Source organism: Salvia splendens, chromosome 15 (genome assembly GCF_004379255.2).
Source record: "Salvia splendens isolate huo1 chromosome 15, SspV2, whole genome shotgun sequence".
Taxonomy (NCBI): domain Eukaryota; kingdom Viridiplantae; phylum Streptophyta; class Magnoliopsida; order Lamiales; family Lamiaceae; genus Salvia; species Salvia splendens.
This window is the reverse complement of record NC_056046.1, coordinates 12,566,976-12,586,303: the sequence shown is the minus strand read 5'-3', so window position 1 is coordinate 12,586,303 and position 19,328 is coordinate 12,566,976. Positions and strand designations below refer to the sequence as shown.

Sequence of the window (19,328 nt, the reverse complement as noted above, 5' to 3'; positions counted from 1 at the left end):
AGTAAAGTATTGATATTAAGAACACGGATCAAATGGCAAAGTGCTTCTAAAGAAATCTATTTTGTGAGATTAATAGCTTACTTTCATTTTCAAAGAGGATGTTCTGGAAATCAATATGTATATGTCTGGGTAAACTCAAAGCACAACCTCGACTCAAATGATCTCCTTGTTAGAGCATGTTGCCACTTCACTAGGGAGTCCATAGCGCGGGCAATAATACAGAGTGAAAATTCATAAGGCAAAAGATACTTTTTTCTGTGTGGATGAAAGAAAGAAGAAAAAAAAAGAAAATGAAAAACCTCCTGGGCTAAATCTTGTTATGGAGGGTGACTACCAAATCATGAGCATCGTCCAAGAGTTTCCAGACGTCGAGATGACCAGCCATGCTGTTGCACTCCTTCATGATTTCATCCATGCTGCTATAAGTGTCTATGATCAACCTCCGCTTTTGAAGCACACAAGCAGCTATTGCATACAATAGCAGATCCTCCGTTGGTGGAGCCTTTAGCCTCATTTGTCGCCAAGCAGATTTGATCATTCCGGCTCGAATTGCTGCTTGATCTGCCCACATCACTTCCCACAGGCAAAGTGTCTGCTCAAACGTCAGCTCCCTTCTAAACAACACTACCACCATTCTATACACAAAAAAACAGTCTTCCGCTTGAAGATTCTCCAAGTGCCTGTACAGATGTGAATCCTTGCATTTTATGATTTTTGAAACAATGTTCAGCTGTCTCCTGATTCCAATTTCATCAAGACGGAAGTTATGCCTAGCTCTCCGCATGAAACCCACAAAGCACCAAAATGCCACATAGTCTTCCTCTATCACGGATACAATTGGAGAGAGCAAATCGCTCATACCCTGACAATAACCGATCTCAGAATCGTACAAAGCATAAGCTTCAAGGATAGCAACAAGACGACCTGCGTGATAAACTCTAGATGGCTCAAGATGATCGTAGTCCTTCAATCCAATACTCTCTGCTAGTTGTCGGGCCTTGTCTTTTGATACTGAAGCTTGACAAGGAGAATAAATTACCCATTCAGCATTAGCCCGTATAGCATCAAGGCGTATGATCCGCTGCCATGTTGCAAAATCTTCAACTTTATAAGAGACAGGCCTCGTGATTAGATTGCCAAGAGCTGAATACACAGGCTCATAAAGATTATCATCTTCAATTTCCATTGATGTGATAAGAGCTTTGGTGTCCTCCAGATCATCAGAGGAATCAGAATCCAATGGATCCGTTTCAGCTTCAGAGGTGTTTTCATTAGTAATTTCACCGTTGTCTTCTTCCTGCTCCACTAACTCTCTGTGTCCATGCAACTCAACAGACGAACTAGTAACCTCTGTTGATTGAGAAGGTCTGGTACTTGTAGCTTCATCCAGACTTGAAGAATAAAAAACTTGACTGATATCTTCCCCATCTTCTTCTTCGCTATTGTTTCCAGATGCATCCTTTAATTTAAAACTCTTTTCAGCACGTTTGGAAATTTGACGACACTGTTTCCGTAGCTCTGCATATTCTTTCCTGTGGTAATACAATGAGTATAAATAAGTTGCAAAAGAAAAAAAAAAGATGAATCATATAGCAGGGGTTAGAAACAAATCAAGATAATATAGATTGTCAACATCCACATGATCCCAACTGCTCTAATATGGAAGGTTTTGAGCAAACATGCATTTGTTGGAATTGGAAAATCAAAGAAAACAAACCAGACCCATTTTGTGTCAACACCCTTGGCATGTGTCTGGCATGGTGACAGAAAAAGACATGAAAATATTATCACCTAATATTAAGATTGAAAAACAGCTTCGCCATTTATGCAGATGTTCAAACTTCAAACCAATGATTTCTACATAAACCAGATTTTAAGGAGGCATCTAGTGATTATGAAAAAACAAAAGAAGAAAGGCTATTCACTCACTGTTTTAATCAACCTTGCAAGTCAAGTACTTAGAAAATTTGATTCTAGCTTGACCTAACCTCATTTGAATCTAGCTACTGATCTCAGTGAAAGAGCTGCATAAAGACATAACTGTAAACAAAGAATAGCTTCCCAGAAAACAATACAAGAATATTGGTTCCTTTACTTGCTCCAACCAAAATAGGACCATGCGAGAGTTAAACATACTCCCTCCATCCCATAGGAGGCTTGTATACAACTTATAAGTGGCTTGTTCCAAAAAAGGAAGTTTTTTACACAAAAAAAAAACAACTTTCTTAATATACGTGCCCAAATCAAATAGATTACTCATAATGTGACGGAGAGGGTACCTCTTTTGAGCTTTAGTGGCATCTCTCTCACTCTTTGAGCTTCTCACATCATACCTGTAATCACAAACAGCCCGATTAAAAAAATTAGCATGCAAAAGCATGGTGAGAGACAGAAAAGGGGAAAAAATGCACTACCATAAGATGCAGCAAGAATATACTCTTCTTTCAGGAATATATAATTGTTTCATAATGAATAACAGCACATAATCTTCGCATCCCAAGAGCAATTATCAGTAAAATTACAGTTTAGTCTTAAAACAAGCATGCTCACCACCCTCTTCATTAACGTCAAGCATAGAACCTAGATTTTTTTCTCTTTTTTCGTGGGAGGGAGAGGGGTTCTTTTTAGGTCACAATCTCAGAGTCATATAGTAACTGAAGTTTTTAGCTAGTGTCCAATGAAGGCTCTATCTTTTCATTACAAAGGAAGTGTAAACACCAAATACACTCATAAAGAAACCATTAAAAGCTTCAAGAACGTGAATTGTCAGACTGAATATGAAAACAATGTCATGGCAAAAGAATATCCACAACCTTTTATCAGAAAATTGTTAAGTGCATATCATTATGTCATTGAACAGTTCTTGCCATAAGCTACATATAATATAATTCATTACAGCCAGCATGTTGAGAGCGAGATCATAAGCTTATAAAGATTGCTCGTGCAAGGGATGATGGATCTAAAGCAATTGGAACTTCTCAAATTGAATGATAATCAAAGTTGCAATAAAAGGGTGAAAACAACAAATGAAGAAACTTACATTCCAAGAAGGAAGGGCCAAACCTCCATCCGTATGCTAGGCTCAACACCCTGCAACAAATTAGATAAATAATTGAAGTTAGTAAATAATGATAATAATGATATACAGAATAAGATCCTGAGAAAATTGCGTTGTAACACAATTTTTGCCTAAACTAGGAGCATACCCCAGTACGGATTTTCTTCAAAAATTTGACTCCTCCATCAGAAAGTCTCCCATCAGCATCAAACAAACCCTTCCACTGTTTGGCCAAGAGAGCGTGCTTCCTTCTCCTTCTAGACCAAGGAGATGTAAGGCTTCTGCTGTAAAGAATTGATCAAAAAATATAACATTCCATTGCAAGAAAAAGAAACAGTAAGTAGAATGCAGATGAATAAAAGGTGAATGTGAACTACATAATCTTCACATCAACTATGCACAATCCTGACTATTCCCTAGAAGGTAACTCGAATGACTTCTTGAGTCAGTGTAAGAAATTAGACCTGTACGAACCGAAGAGTATAGCAAAAGCTACATTTTTTATCCTCTACTGATTTCAAAATGCTAATAAATTTGTCTCTTAACTCTAGGAATTTGATTATCACCTTCCAGATATTACTAAGAGTCCCAATTCTAACAACTTTCTGATCGCCACAGGCACCTTTTGGTCACCAGAAATCTTCTAATTCACCTTATCAGTAGTCAGTACAGCTAAATACAAACTCCTAAAGTTAAGAAGAATTGTTAGGCTTTGATTATTCTATACTACTAGTATTAGACAAGAGCCTCCGGGATTGAGAAATGAGGAAGGAAACGCTAGGAGAGAGAACGAAAAAAAGAAATTTTTAGACAATGAATGAAAAAAAAGGATCAAAACCCCCAAAGTCTGAAGAAGAAGAAAGGAGTAGAGTGGGAAAAAAACTAACCGATTAGAAGAAACCAGTGAGGAAGACGAGGATGATGATGAAGAAGCAACGATTAACAAAACCGATCTCAAATGACCCCACGAAGAAGATGACGATGAAGGCGTCGTATTATTCGACCCCAGAATGATGTGGCTCCGCCTCAGCGCCTTCATCAATAGTTGTTTTTGTACCAACATTTATGATAAACCTAATTATCTGACTACTTGATCTAATTCAAATCTATAACAAAAAAAAAAAATCTCCCAAACCGTCTGCTAGGGTTACAGCTAAAGATGAATTTGGATGATGAAAAGTAATGATTGATTTGATTTGTGTTCGTCTTTACCTACGGGAGGAGTAGGGGTTTTTTCTATTTTTGTACTAGAATAGAGTTAGCATTCCTCGTTTGTTCTGGACTTTTTATTTGTTCCGGGTTTGGGAGAGACGCATGAGCCTCATGCGTCTCCTTTTAATGAGACGCATGACGATTATGCGTCTTTCATAGAGACGCATGAGGGTCATGCGTCTCTCTTTTTTTTCGTTTTTTTTTAACGACGCATGAGGGTCATGCGTCTTAGGGAGAGACGCATCTCCCTCATGCGTCTTAGCCCATATATATTTCGTCTTAGCCCATATATATTTAATGGGCTTTCGAATTTATGAAACCATTCTTGGTTGTTTCTCTTTTATAGAAACATCCTTGAATGTTTGATGTTTCACTTTCGATGTGGGACAAAATCATTCTTGGTTGTCTATCTTTTATAGAGACATCCTTGAATGTTTATGTTCCACTTTCGATGTGGGACAAAATAATTCTTGGTTGTCTCTCTTTTGCATTATTTTGTCCCACATCGAAAGTGGAACATAAACATTCAAGGATGTCTCTATAAAAGATAGACAACCAAGAATGATTTTGTCCCACATCGAAAGTGAAACATCAAACATTCAAGGATGTTTCTATAAAAGAGAAACAACCAAGAATGGTTTCATAAATTCGAAAGCCCATTAAATATATATGGGCTAAGACGAAATATATATGGGCTAAGACGCATGAGGGAGATGCGTCTCTCCCTAAGACGCATGACCCTCATGCGTCGTTAAAAAAAAAAACGAAAAAAAAGAGAGACGCATGACCCTCATGCGTCTCTATGAAAGACGCATAATCGTCATGCGTCTCATTAAAAGGAGACGCATGAGGCTCATGCGTCTCTCCCAAACCCGGAACAAAAAAAAAGTCTAGAACAAACGAGGAATGCTAACTCTATTTTAGTACAAAAATAGAAAAACCCCGGAGGAGTAGACGAGGGTAGAGGCGAGGGCGAGACCGGCCATGGCCGTGACAGCGATGGCTATTCCAACATTGAAAGAGGAAGGAATGAGGACGTTTCCCCCTCCGCCGGAGCCGCTGTTGGCCTCCGCGAAAAAAAAGATCCTGCTCTGATCATAACCGCCGAGAAAGATTTCGGGCATGAACAAGAAGGCCGCCGCCACCGACGTCAGCGTTGTAAGCACCTGAGAAATTAGTATTATCCCCTGGCGCCTTCTCACTCCCGAGCTCCTCAACACCATCACCAAACTCAGAAACGCACCCCTTTTTCCCACATCACCGCCTCTTGCATTTTGAGGTGATCCCGATCTCCCATGGAATTAAAACTTAAATATAACCATTTTCCTCTCATTTTTTTATCATAAATGCATTTTCCAAAACTTTTTAAATGTAATTATCAATATTTAAAAAATTATATGAAGCATACTAAAAAATATTAAGATGTTTCTGAAACTCGAATCACAATATCTGACCATTATTTTCAATATTTTTATGTTCATAAAGAGTGCGTGCAATGAAACAATATTTCCATATAAAAAATATAGAAGGTGATTAAAACATTCTAAAATTAAATAAATTTGGCAAACTTGATTAAATTTTATATTACGGCCATCCTATTTTAAGTGATCTAACTTTTTTTTTTATTGAGAATCCCATTAATAACATGTTTCCTAACATAGAAATGTTATTTTTTCTATTCTATGAGTATTTCTCTAACTTTATTTTCTATATACTTAACTCATAAAATATGCAGAAAATATGGTATTGAAAATGAAACATTTCGCATTAAATATGATTAGGATGGTATAACATTGATATTATTTAGAAAACTATTTCTCTCTAATTTTATTTATTTTACTTAATTAACAAAATATGCATAAAATCTTGTGTTAGGATTCGCATTCGCATTGATTTAGAAGTGTCTGATTTGTGTCTAAATCATGCCAGCTTTGCCATGAGGATGTTAAGCAGGCAAAATAATTGAATGGACGGACCATAATATTTAATCTGTTAAGAATGAATTTTGTCACTGTCTCTAAGGGGTCGTTTGATAGCCTGCATAGCCAAGAAATAGATTAGTATCTAGTTATTTTCGTTCATTTGATACCCTTGTTGGGCCAATATATCAGCCCGTTTTTGTACTCTGGCCCGCATAGGCCCGCAGATTGAGCAACAAATGCACAGATTATTATCTTGGGCATTCAATTAAAAAAGGGGTTTAGTTATCCCCCATCTTATACCTATATTAATTTAAATTTCAATGTCATTGTATATTTGTCGACTATCGTTATTCATATGTAGGGAGAATCTTAATTAAGTACTACTAAGGACTAGTATGATAGTATCTCATAACTCATTGTTGCCTCATGACTCACGGGACATGGATGGATTACGCCTTTTTAGGACAATTTTTAAAAGATAACTTAATCTAATACTACTATAAAATATCTAATTGAATGTGAGGTCTATCATATTTCCCACAGCAATACTCGATTCTCAGGTAATCCACTTTTATAAAGTTATGCATCACTTTAATGGTGGAGCGGGATAAGTTTTTTATTTGATTTTGAATGTTTAGTGGCATTACAAGATCTTGTCTCCTCTTACTGTCTCGATCTGCATAACAAATGTAGATCACTGCTTAAATCAAGAAACTCCTCTGCGCTTAGAGAATTATTGCACTTTCCCTAAAAGTTAGGTTTAGTGTTCGGTGTTATAATTACAAAGTGTGCTTCACTACGATGATGAGATCTGCACAGCCAAACTTTTACAATATTAAAGTTGATTAATATATATATGTGTGTGACCCAATGCTCCATTTATGTCGTATGAATTTCATTTAATTTTAGTTGTTAAAGTACTTTAAGGTTACTCATCAAATTTACCGAGATAATCACGTCTCTTTAAAAAGGTTAAGCATAATGAGATTGAGGAATGTGGTTGCATCTCCTAAATCCTAATGTGTTCATATATATACACAAATTTTCACACTAAGTTAGTTCCCCTCCAATTTTAACACAATACATTTGATTTTAAAATGTACTAGTACTACCATAATTTATAGGAGTATGTAACAGTAACTGTTCTATCTTGCTCATAATTTATAGGAGTATGGTGAAGATATCTTAGTAAAAGAACGATTTAATACAATATAAATTAAGAATCTGGGCAATGTTTTTTTGTAGTACCACATGAAAAGAATAGTTACGTGATATTGAGGGAGTACTTCCTTTCTTGTGGAGTAGGCGTGGGTTGGTAATATTTACTAAATTCACAAGAAGCAAGGGAGATTCATCATTTGTAGATTTTGGAAAATTGAATAGCCAAAAATAGTTCTCAATTTTCGCATTCGCAATACGAAAGATTTTAATTAGGATAGAGTTAACATAAAAATTAGTGGAGTAGTGTATTTCACGATGAATATAAAAATATTGTACATAAAATGACTACATTTATAGTAAAATTAGTAGAATTTCTTTTGCCCGTAAATTAAAATTTTAGTTTAATACTATTAAAAAGCATAAGAAGTGAATATTTTACTATGGATTAAAATAATATTCCTAGTTATTTGTTGAAGTTGAATACGATATTACTCTGCTGCATTTTATTTTACAGTAGTAGTACATAGTTAACTCTAAAATAAAGTAACATATGGAGTGCTATATGCATATAGTCAATATTGAAATAAAAAAGATATAAAGTCGAAATTATAGCGTAGTCCCGAGATTGCTAGATTGACTGGAGATATTGGATGATTTCAATATTAAATAATTATAAAGTTGTATGAGGAAATGGAGACCTCTGACTCAAACGTGCTTATGTAAGAATACTTCCAAATTCAATAGTTTGAATGATAAATATACCATGCTCGAATTAATTTTTAAATACATTTTTCTTATCGCCAAAAAGATAAAATAAAAGAGGTAAATACAAAAGTTAAGGCGCAGAGAAGATGGGGAGACAAGGTATCAAATTGATGCAAAGGTGCACATGCATGCTTCTGGCTTTGGTCATACGCCATATTAAATGGAGCCACATGAATCTAGATGCTATTTCATATTATCATGCACTACCTTCATATGGAGTAATTAATTTTATGTTCAAACCGATACATTTTTAAAAATGAATATTTCAAAATTTCTCAACTAGCTTGAATGCACATGAGATATGACTAGGTATATTGATTTCGTTTAATTACTAGTAGTATTATTTTTCGTTATCAATTGATAAAATTTTTATCATCATTTACCAAAGTTTAAAAATTTACACCTTAACCTTAGTTCTGATTTATAGATTCTTTCGACTTAAACTTAATTTGCTTCATTAGCTCTTTGGGGTGAAAAGTCGAAGTCAAGTAGCCAAAACGACATCGTTTTGACACTATCTAAATTAATACACATCGGCACCAAACCATACCTACTAATATCTCTGTCCAAAATACTCCTATGGCTACAATGCATTTCATTAGGTTACAACTCTAGTTTCAAACTAAATTGCATATACAGCTGATGCATAATTACATATACCTTAATAGTATTGCTTATCAACATGATGACCATAGCAACTGCAGTTGAAAGGATCAACAAAATCAGCCCTGAAGTTCAGTTGAGAATGGACAGCTTCCTACATTATGTTCCTGTGAGGAAAATCACTATATTTCAACATTTATCCATTTATTACGAGATACTACTAACTTCCATGAATTCGCAGAATATTGCCACAAAAATTACTTAGGGATACAGGTAAACCACATTCTCATATATGATTATTTTATAGCAACATACCATTTCTAAGCTGTTAGGGCTGCATGCCTTCCTCAAATCCAGTGATTGTGCGATCCTGATGTATGTTTTAACTTTTGACATTAGTCCAACAGTCGGGGTTTCTAATGTGAACAGAAGGCATTGCATGGTGACGTAAACAAGAGTAAAAGATCCGTACAATGCACAAAGTTGTACACACATACACCACACTGCAAGAAAATAGAGAGAGCTAGCTACTGAAATGAAGCATAAGTTGTTTATGTCGATACTATAACCTTTTTCTAGTTTAGAGGTTAACTAACAGCGGCATGACAGTCATTTAACATCTTCAGTAAGTAGGAACATTAATCAGCTTTCACAATTAGGTTTGTATATTCACAATTGAACCATTATTGGTGTGTTCTGTTTGGTTGTAAATTTATCACCCTCTAAATTCCTACCTTCATTTCCATCCTATTCTATAAAAAGAATTTTCCATTTCTTATTCATCCTTTTCATTCCAGCAAGGGATAATATTATCACCCCAATACCTCATGATAATATTATCCCTTGTTGAAGTGAAAATGATGAAGAAGGGGTCAAATTCTTATCTATAGAAAAAAGGAAAAGAGAGGAATTTGAAGGGAGATAAGTTTCTTACTTCTCATTTTCCAAGGATAAATTTACAACCAACGATAACACACTCTAATTTGGGAACAGATTAATATACTACGTTAATGTGAAGCAAGCAAAGAAATCAAATACTTCTTCTATAGAGGATGCAAATTTTTCTCTTACATCAAATATTAGTATATTACCAAATTGATCAAAAAACATACTATAAGCAAGTAGACCCTCGATTACTGGATTGCTCAGTGTTCTCAAAACTCTACAAATCTTTGATGTATGACCAAGTAAGCTCACGAATTTAACAATTACTCTATAACCAGTCATCACAGAGATTCATAAATCAGGACAAGTAGCAAGTATATCACAAAAGGTAAGACAAATCATATCATAAGTAGTGAGTATATCACAAAAGTTGAAACAAACCGTGTCATAAATAGCCCTCTGATTGCGCCAAAATTCCAAGGTAGGCATCAACAATCTCCCTGTAAGATTTCCAACATCATAAGAAGATGGAACTTTCCTCTAGCTGATTGAATAGGTTTAGAGTGCTTGAATAAGCATTAAACAGTAATACCAATTAATTCATAAATGTGAAGCTAAGATATGAAGAAAACCAGGATAAACAGTAATAAGCATTAAGACTCAAGATATGAAAGATATACTCACCTGATCGAGATCTGCGGAAACTACATGACTGAGGTGATGCATTCCAACCCTTTTCCTTTTCCTTTTCCCTTTTAGGAGTTTCCTGATCAAAAAGTAGATGAAAAATAAATGGTTTACTTTGGTGTAGCAGAAACCAAGTGCTACAAATCAGGCTACACTAAAACAGAAGAGTTATGTTGAGTAGTCAAGATTGAGATCTACTAAATTTTACAAACATGTATGTGACATCCACTACAAAACAAAAAAGGGGGAGAAAGAGAAAGGTCATATAGCTAGTATCCAGTCTCTAATGATATCTGATACAAATGCATAGATACTAAAATTTTATGCTCTAGAAGCCAAAATGGAACCTGCCCCAAGCGCCAAGCGCTGATCAGGAAGAAATTTTCCGCCTAAGCAGAAAATCTGCCTACTCAACAAAGATTAACTTTTCTGATGATCCTAAATGTAAAAAAGGGAAGAATGATTGGAAATATATGTTAAAGAAACCACACACAAACTAGAGTGTATTACATCATGTTTTAGTTCTTCCCTCCCCCTATCCCTGGGACCATATATACCTAATGTGTTTGTTGCGCCTGGAGTGATGAGATGGATTAATGAAAATAATCTATCCTACCACTCTATCTAAACACCACCTCCTTAGGGAATAATTGTAACATAGACACCAACCTTACTAACAGGCATGGATTTTTGTCTGGTCGCCTTGCCCAAAGCCTTAGCCTTCTCCGACAAACTACTTTTCCCATTAGTTAAAGTACCCCTATGATTGTCTGCGGAAGCTGGAGTATGATGTGAGTCGTGTGACTTGGATGAAACAGCAGGTGTAGAAGGTAACTCAGTAGCTTTAGTTTTGGCCTTACGGGTGCTGCTTCTAGTTTTAATTTCTCTGATACCCTTGTCCTGCTCACAAGTATCAGGAATTGGTCAAATCCATGTATTTATAAACAGAGCATCTGGCAAACCAAATACTATATATATGCAGTTTTGTAGAGACCACTAACCTCAGAATTACAGTTGTTGCTACTCACTGGTTCTTTATCAACAACTAGTTCTGATTCTAATTCCCCAAAGCCGACTGATGAAATAGAGTTAAACCTGATTTTCTCACAATCTGATATTCCAGTTGATCTTTGATTTTTCATCTCTTTCACTCTGAACTTTCTTTTTGAAGGTGTCACGACTCTTACTTCATTATGGCTAGGAATTTTCTCTGAGCTCATATCCCAGTCAGAGTTGGTATTTGCTTTTTTGCCATCCATCTTCCTTGAGTTATCAGCTCCCTGCTTTATCTTCTTATTATGTAAGTGACATGCAAGCAGTGTTCCTCCTTTATGACTGAGTTGAGAATAATCGGCGGATACCTTGATGCTTCTATCACAACTTAAATCTGACGATGATTTGACCTTGTTCTCAAGACAATTCGCAGGTAGATAAGGAGCAGTATGGTCTTCAACACAGGTGTCTCCACAATATGATTCTTCCTGAAGCCCACTAACAATATGTTTACGAAGGAATTGAACACCCAAAGATTTATCTTGCTTGCCTTTCCACCTACCCTTGGCTTCAATTCTTCCTTGTGACCCCAAATCCTTTTCATGACTGTCCAAATGTGGGTGTGCACCTCCTATTGCTGAACAATTTGTAGCAGAAAATAGTAAGGACAAAGATTAAACGGGAACAAGTACAATTTTGCCATTGAAGTTGAACTATGGTCTATGCATCTAAGTTTTTCCAATTGCAACACACTAACTAATTTTTGCAATTTTTTTAATAACCACCAAAGCTGCAGCAGGTAAAACTTTTAGCTAGAATACACAGTTCGGCTCACTCTCATGAAACATACAGGGTGGTTTTTTAGCCTGTTTTTTCCCAAACAAAAAGATTAATATCTCGGGTAGGAAATGAATTAGAACTTAACATATCTGCTTCTACCAACACCAAAAATTGTTTTATGTTATTTGGACTATTTTGTCAACTAGTGTAGATGCAAAAGAGAAATGTGCCCTCAAAATTTCATGCATGGCAGTCACGGTGGATTTCCAGCAGAAACAGTGTGGCCATGTGGCATCTTGCCAAAATTTGCTAAATTGGGTAGGCAAGTTGCAGTCGAGAAGTTTGGGTGCATAAGTTCACTGTCTCCTACGATCAAAAAAAAGTTCTCTGCAATTTACACAGCACTAAAAAAAAAGCTGGTAAACATACATCCAAGTCCCTGAGAGAGTTGCTCAGAGAATTTGTCTGTCACAATGTCCTTGTAGGGAGGCTGTTTACACAAAAACTTTTCATCATACTCCTTCCAGTAAAGTGGAAACCCAAAAACAAAATGGTTGAAAACCTGTAAAGTATTGAATGATGAAAGATTAATAACTTATATTTACACACCCAAAATGCTAACCTAATTAAAATAATGACAACAAAATATGAATGTTTTTAGAGGTATAAGCATATTCTAGCATGATAATATGGAAAATTAAGCTGAATCATGAACTTCTATCTTGAGCTTTCAGAATTTCACATGTGATTCTACAGCAGCTATAAGTTTTAACTGCAAAATAATGTTCCTGAATTCACATTAGTAACATAAAGTTCATCCTTGCTTGTATTGCATCCATAAAAGAATCAAGAGTAATGAAGAGATTATTGTAGGGATAATGTACCAATAAAATTGACAAACATGTGATATTGGATCTCTGTCCTGAATGAAGCCCAATAACCAACTAGTTTTTGCCACAATCCCAGTCTCTACTATGTATTCCATGTATAATGAAACAATAGCTTAAAATATCCTTAAATAAGCTATTTAAATTGTAACTATAAACTAATTAATCAACCAAATAATCCGATTGAGCTTTTTCCCTACTTTAACACACATCTGGCAGGACTCTACAACCAGGCACAACACCTTCCCTCTTGTATCCAACCATATCTACATTGATGTTGCTTGCATAAATCAACAAAGATAGTGTCAACTTGGACCAAATTGATAGAGTTGCATGTAATGAAGTGACTATTTTGGGGGTAATCTTGATATTATTGCTGACTAAGTAAATGAATCGAAACAGGTAAACAAAATGAGCAAGAAAATAACATGATATCTCAGTCTACCGTGTGATCCCAGGATTTTGCCTGCCAACATAAAGCGGAATCACACGGTAATTCTCCCCATCATCCCAACATCTAGAACAAAATAAGCTAACTGATGTAGGTGGAAGCATTAACAGAAGAAATAAATGATAGAGATCATTTATCAGCAGATTATTATTAGTAATAGTTGTTCTTGACTAGTTATTTGTTTCATTAGGGAGTCTAGTTGTTAGTGGTTTGTTAGAGTCAGCTTTTATCGTTTATCTAGAGTTAAGAGACAGATTATGAGTTTTATTCTGATTCTGAGTCAGTCGGTAGTTTATTATTTATAGGGCTATGTTTCCTATGTTTCATTCATCTAGAAATATAATTTAGGGTCAGTTTATTTGTTGTGGTCCTTTTGGCTCTTCGGAGGAGAGTTATTTTCTGTTCTTTCAATTGTTATTTTCTCCCCTTTTATTTCTTTTCCAGCATCTACCACCTTTACCTACCAACAAATGATGTTGATTCTGAGAATACCCAGAATGCACACAGGCAGAAAAGCACATACTTGTTTGTTGCAAAGGATACGGGATGAATTTAAGAAGACAACAATTTTATTTTACTTAAACCCCAGAATAAGCCTATTATAAGCTAGTCAAAAGAAAGGAAAAGGACAATGGAAGAAGAAGAAAACAACTTTGTCGAATAAAAATAAAATAAGCGGATACCAAATTTATAACAATCATTGTGTTATATAATACAGCAATGATGCCTCTCAAAAGACATGAAAAGCAATGGGAACTTACATCAGATGGAAACCCATGTTCCAATGTGCGATCTTTGTTTATGAAGCCCTTCAGTATAACACAAATCCCATCAGTGGTTTCAATATTGAAATCATCATAACTTTTGACGATCGGTGCTGATGTAAACTCTCGCCTAGCTTGTTTCCTATGGCACAAAATCAGATGGAACTCTTAAGAGAAGAAATCATGTAAATCATCAACTTATTAGAATTCCACCTAACAAAGCAAAGTTGCATAGAATGGCAAATGTCTACAAAAATACCATTATTAGATCACGAGGGTGCCATAGAATGACATATCAGCAAAGAAGATAAAATAAAGCTCCCACAGAACCATGAATTCTGCAAAAGTACGTTGAGAGCTTGTTTGCTACACACTTATTAAGAGGTGATAGATGTGTAAAACGATAAAAATCTGTTGTCTATTAAAACATGCAACCCCGTCAAGTATTTACCACAAGCAAAGCTTGTTTCACGATGAAATCTAAAGAACAATAAAACCCATTTCATGAAAAGCTGTGCAATTTTGAGCTAGCTTTTTCCCCACATTAGATAAAAATAAAACTTATTTACATACTTGAAGGTCATAAGCAATCAGGTATAAGCTGATGGATTAGCAATCAGTCAGCATTTGCAGTTTATTGTCACTTTTCATGGACTCAAACCTTCATGCTATAGAAGCTCTCACACATAATCTTGGCAAATATATTTCATAGAAAAGCAACCTGAGCAAACAACCTCGAATAGAAAGCCGAGCAAGCTGCATTATTACTACTGTTACGTTTCCTTAGAAAATATACAAAGGGGGCCAAAAACAGCTGCTAGAAATGTTTAGGGAGAACTCTGGGCGAAGGGGAACCAGTATAAGTAAAAACAATTGATTTTAACCCTTCAGAAGTAATGAGATGAGCAAAATATGTTCTTGAGTTATAACCACAACAAACCAACTATTTCAAGGTAGAAGTTAAAGCATCTGAAAAGTCAATGTTGTTGAAGATATGAAGAACGCAAAAAGAAGCAACATACCCCTGGTCAGTAAGCCCTCCAACGGCGAGTCGCCTTCCTTGGACCTCATTTTCAGACTTAACCAACCACCAATCCGCCAAACACACCTTCAATCGGATATATATAGGGAGAGAGAGACTATAAACAACATACTATAACAAGAAAACAAGGGTAAAATTAAAATTGAGAAGCTCAGGAAAAATGCTCACTGTCCGGCGAAAGTGGGATTTCTGAAAATTGGACGGGTTCGCACCACGATGATCTGGAGTTGAAGTTGATGGCGATGTCATACCTTAATTCATTACTCCTACTATCAACCAAAGCTACTGAAATAAAACGACTGAAAGTGAAAACTATTGCTTTAGAGATGTTTGAGTTTGAGTTTGAGTTATTAAAGCTCGTGGTTATTATCTAGGGCCTATGGTGTGCTACCCATTTGATGGGTGGATCCTCCTCTTGTGTGTTAAAAATAGCAAAATTCTTGATTTAGGTGTATTTGATAAATCGGAACATTTTCTTTTTAATTTTGTAAAAATGATGCATTTAGTTACCCATTCAGCGTGATGCATCTTTTGGTGGATCTAAAGTAGAAAAAAATCACGTTATAGGAATTTGAATAAGGAAAAATTATGTTTAAAGTGTCTTGACTCTTGACTAACTATTTTTCCCTTTGAGGCTAGGACGTATAAGTCATTTTATTTCCATTTATATACATTTTCTTTTTCATTTATGTACTATTAGTGTAGAAGTTGTTCCATTTATATACAATTCTTCCACTTTCAATGCATGCAGTCAATGCTGTCAAGCATACCGGGAAAACCTTAGACTGTTTCGTGAAGATGAAGCAACCGTTGACAATCTTCGGTTGTGGGTGCCCGAAGGAATTCCTCACCGAAAGCAGAACGAACGTCGTCGCAAAAAATTTTGAGGCATAGGATTCCAGTTGACTCACCCACATGCAAATACTCGTCGAAGAGGTCAGTCATTTGCCCAGTAACAAGTTGTCGGAGGGCACACGTACACTTCTGCAACGCCAAGAGACTTTGCCGACCGGTTGCGTCTCTACGTGATTAAAAGTATTCAACACGGGCGGACAATGTGTTGACAATACGCATAAACAGCGATGGATCTACTCAGTGCCAAGCCCCCGCGCCAGCGGGGGCTTGCCCGGCGCCGGACCTTGAATCCCCCTTATACCGCTGTGCTCCGACCGTCTCCGCCCCGGAGCGAACCGCCGAGCCCTGACTCCGTCTCCGCCTCAATTTTAAAATCTGAAACTGAAAATTGGGGAAGAAGAAGAAGAATGAAAAGTGGGCTTATTTATTTTGGGCTATTTAATTCATTATTGGGCTGCTCATTTATTTTGGGCCTTTTAATAAACTAAGTATCAATCAAACAATGCCAAATTGCCAACCCTACACAATTAGCCCAATTGCCCAAATCTTGACAGAAACTTCACACCTGGAGCTCGCCGCTGCCTGGAGTTCGCGTGGATTTTCGAATTGCTAGATTTCGTCCGCCGCTGCCGGAGTTCTTCAGCGCGATTTAGGTAAGAATTCATGTAAATAGGTGATATATCATACTTGGTATGTAATTTAGGGCTTAGTGCAGTACATCCCATTTGTCAAATCTCAAGTTCTATTTGCCTCAATGCTTTTTAATTTTGTTAGGTAAAAATAGAATTAGGTTAAAATCATTTACATTGTCCAAATAGTATGTTTGTAAAGTTATTATTGTATGAATATATATATCATCTAGCACTAAGAAATTTTATTGTTATTGATTGTAGTTATGCATCGATATTTTTCCAAAAGACCAAGGATTGATTCAACTACTACAAGTGCTTCAAATGATAGTAATATTCCAATTCCGAATCCGATCATGAACCAAGAAAGAATTAATGTTGCTTGCAAGTGTTGAATCTATTGTGGAAAACATAGATTGTGACCCGGGAAGACGGAGACCTATTGTTGAGTATGATGTCCAAGATAGGGATCGCATTCGAAGAGAATATATCTCGAAGGGACCTTTCCAACCAAAAGGTCATGTGTTTAAGAAAAGCTCATTTGGCAATGAGAAAAGGAGTTTCCAATATAAATGGTTTGAAAGACATGCTTGGTTAGAGTATAGTGTGGATAAAGATGCAGCATTTTGTTTTTGGTGTTATCTTTTTAGGCCTATTAATGACAATCGGTTTGGTGATGATGTCTTTGTGAGCACAGGGTGTAAAAATTGGAAAAAGGCTCTTGCTATTTTTAGAGAACACGAGGGTTCAGTTAATAGCACGCATGATCAGACAAGAATACTTTTTGAAGGATTTAAAAATCAAAGACAAAGTGTAGAGTATAATTTGATGAAATTTGATAGGGAAGACGAAGTCAACTATCAGATTCGTTTGACTGCTTCTTTAAATGTGACTCGAATATTGTTGAAACAAGGGTTGGCTTTTCGAGGAAGTGATGAATCATTGGAGTCTGAAAATAGGGGAAACTTTATAGAGATACTTGATTGGTTGCGTGAGCAAAAACTTGAGGTAGCAGCGGTGACATTGGAGAATGCTCCTCGCAATAATCAGATGGTTTGTCCTTCAGTTCAAAAGGAATTGACAAATTGTTGTGCTGTTGAAACTACAAAAGTTATTTTGGAAGATATTAAAAATCGCAATTTCTCTCTTTTGGTTGACGAAGCGCGCGATGCATCGATAAAAGAACAAATGGCATTGGTTTTGAGGTATGTTAACAATGATGGAGAGATTGTAGAAAGATTCTTGGCTTTGGTTCATGTCACTGATACCACGGCAAAATCTTTGAAAGAAGGGATTGACTTTGTATTTGCTAAGCATGGTTTATCTTTGTCATGATTAAGAGGTCAAGGTTATGATGGTGCATCAAATATGCGAGGTGAGTACAATGGTTTGAAATCACTTATATTGAAAGAAAATCCATTTGCCAAGTACGTTCATTGTTTTGCCCATCAGCTCTAATTAGTTGTGGTAAATGTTACAAAAGCGCATGGTGCTGTAAGTGATTTTTTTACCATTACCACTATGTCAACACATGTAGTTCATCTTGTAAAAGAAAGGACAAACTACGGCAGATTGAGCATGAAAAGCTTGTCGAAGCTATAGAAAGTGGAGAAATTAAAAGTGGAAGGGGTTTAAATCAAGAGATGAGTTTAAAGCGACCGGGCGACACTCGATGGGGGTCACACTTTACTACTTTGCTTCGTTTAAAAAAATGTGGTCGTCGATAATTGAAGTGCTTGAAAATGTGTTTGAAGATGGTTGTAATCCTGATAATAGAGGTATATCAAAAACATTGGTCATGAGGATGGTGAGCTATGACTTTGTTTTTATTTTGCACTTGATGATAGAGTTGCTTGGGACAACGAATGATTTGTCAACAATTCTACAACTTGGAGATCAAAATATTGTTCAAGCTACATCTTTGATTGATACAACCAAAAGGACTTTGCGAGATTTGAGAGAGAATGGGTGGAATGAATTCTTGGGACAAGTTGAAGAGTTTTGTGTGGCTAATTCCATTGATGTCATTGGTATGAATGATACCATCAATCATCGTGTGCGTATGAATCGGGATGGGCGTGTTACTAATTATCATCATTATAAAGTGGAGATTTATTGTCAAGTAAGATTCACATTTTATTTCTCAGTTATGATTACAATTAATTATCTATTAAATACTTAACTCACATTTTGATATTGTTAGGTTCTTGATTTACTTACTCAAGAGATGGAGAATCGTTTTCCAGAAGTGAATACGGAATTGCTTATTTGCATGAGTTGCCTTAGTCCAAAAAACTCATTTGCTAGCTTCAATGTTGACAGGTTGGTTCGTCTTGCAGAACTTTATTAGGATGACTTCTCGCCTATAGAATGTATGTCTCTTCCATATCAACTTAAAACTTATATCAATGATATAGTTGATAAAGTTGAGTTCTCCAACATTGAAGATTTGGGAAATTTAGCAAAGATTTTGGTTTCTACCGCAAGAGATAAAGCTTTCCCCTTGGTGTACCGTTTGATTGAGTTGACACTGATCCTCCCGGTTGCAACAGCTTCTGTCGAGAGAGTATTTTCTGCCATGAAAATTATTAAGACAGATTTGCGCAATAGAATGGGAGACGAATGGATGAATGA

General features: G+C 36.1%; 3 protein-coding genes across 4 annotated transcripts; 1 reads left to right on the top strand and 2 right to left on the bottom strand.

Moving 5' to 3' along the window:
- Positions 1-64: 64 nt before the first annotated feature.
- On the bottom strand, positions 65-4,272 carry LOC121766518 (rab GTPase-activating protein 22-like). 2 transcript variants are annotated; one of them, XM_042162774.1, is made up of 5 exons: positions 3,946-4,272; positions 3,207-3,342; positions 3,041-3,090; positions 2,280-2,333; positions 65-1,532 (listed from the first exon to the last, which is right to left on the bottom strand). In XM_042162774.1, exons 1-5 carry the CDS (start codon positions 4,119-4,121, stop codon positions 308-310), a joined length of 1,641 nt encoding a protein of 546 aa, XP_042018708.1. In that variant the 5' UTR covers positions 4,122-4,272; the 3' UTR covers positions 65-307. The 2 variants fall into 2 exon arrangements, with proteins under 2 accessions (XP_042018708.1, XP_042018709.1); XM_042162775.1 differs by having other exon boundaries at positions 3,207-3,339; positions 3,946-4,271.
- Positions 4,273-8,556: 4,284 nt separating this feature from the next.
- LOC121767616 (kinetochore-associated protein KNL-2 homolog) lies at positions 8,557-15,604 on the bottom strand. The gene is made up of 10 exons (XM_042163937.1): positions 15,379-15,604; positions 15,191-15,276; positions 14,166-14,310; positions 12,496-12,628; positions 11,295-11,923; positions 10,963-11,193; positions 10,291-10,372; positions 10,048-10,106; positions 9,037-9,091; positions 8,557-8,888 (listed from the first exon to the last, which is right to left on the bottom strand). The coding sequence occupies exons 1-9, from the start codon at positions 15,457-15,459 to the stop codon at positions 9,050-9,052; spliced, it is 1,488 nt and encodes a 495-aa protein (XP_042019871.1). The 5' UTR covers positions 15,460-15,604; the 3' UTR covers positions 8,557-8,888; positions 9,037-9,049.
- A 1,465-nt stretch (positions 15,605-17,069) lies between these two features.
- Positions 17,070-18,029, top strand: LOC121766713 (zinc finger MYM-type protein 1-like). The gene has a single exon (XM_042162977.1). It carries the CDS (start codon positions 17,070-17,072, stop codon positions 18,027-18,029), a length of 960 nt encoding a protein of 319 aa, XP_042018911.1.
- Positions 18,030-19,328: the final 1,299 nt, after the last annotated feature.

Coding starts and splice junctions, on each gene's coding strand:
- LOC121766713 (XM_042162977.1), top strand. CDS start 17,070: ATGTTGCTTGCAAGTGTTGAATCTATTGTGGAAAACATAGATTGTGAC.
- LOC121766518 (XM_042162774.1), bottom strand. CDS start 4,121: ATGTTGGTACAAAAACAACTATTGATGAAGGCGCTGAGGCGGAGCCAC. Junction 3,091..3,206: donor TGAAGAAAATCCGTACTGGG/GTATGCTCCTAG, acceptor AATTTGTTGCAG/GGTGTTGAGCCTAGCATACG. Junction 1,533..2,279: donor GCCACTAAAGCTCAAAAGAG/GTACCCTCTCCG, acceptor GTATTACCACAG/GAAAGAATATGCAGAGCTAC.
- LOC121767616 (XM_042163937.1), bottom strand. CDS start 15,459: ATGACATCGCCATCAACTTCAACTCCAGATCATCGTGGTGCGAACCCG. Junction 14,311..15,190: donor GGAGGGCTTACTGACCAGGG/GTATGTTGCTTC, acceptor TTTGTGCCATAG/GAAACAAGCTAGGCGAGAGT. Junction 10,107..10,290: donor TTTCCGCAGATCTCGATCAG/GTGAGTATATCT, acceptor GAAATCTTACAG/GGAGATTGTTGATGCCTACC.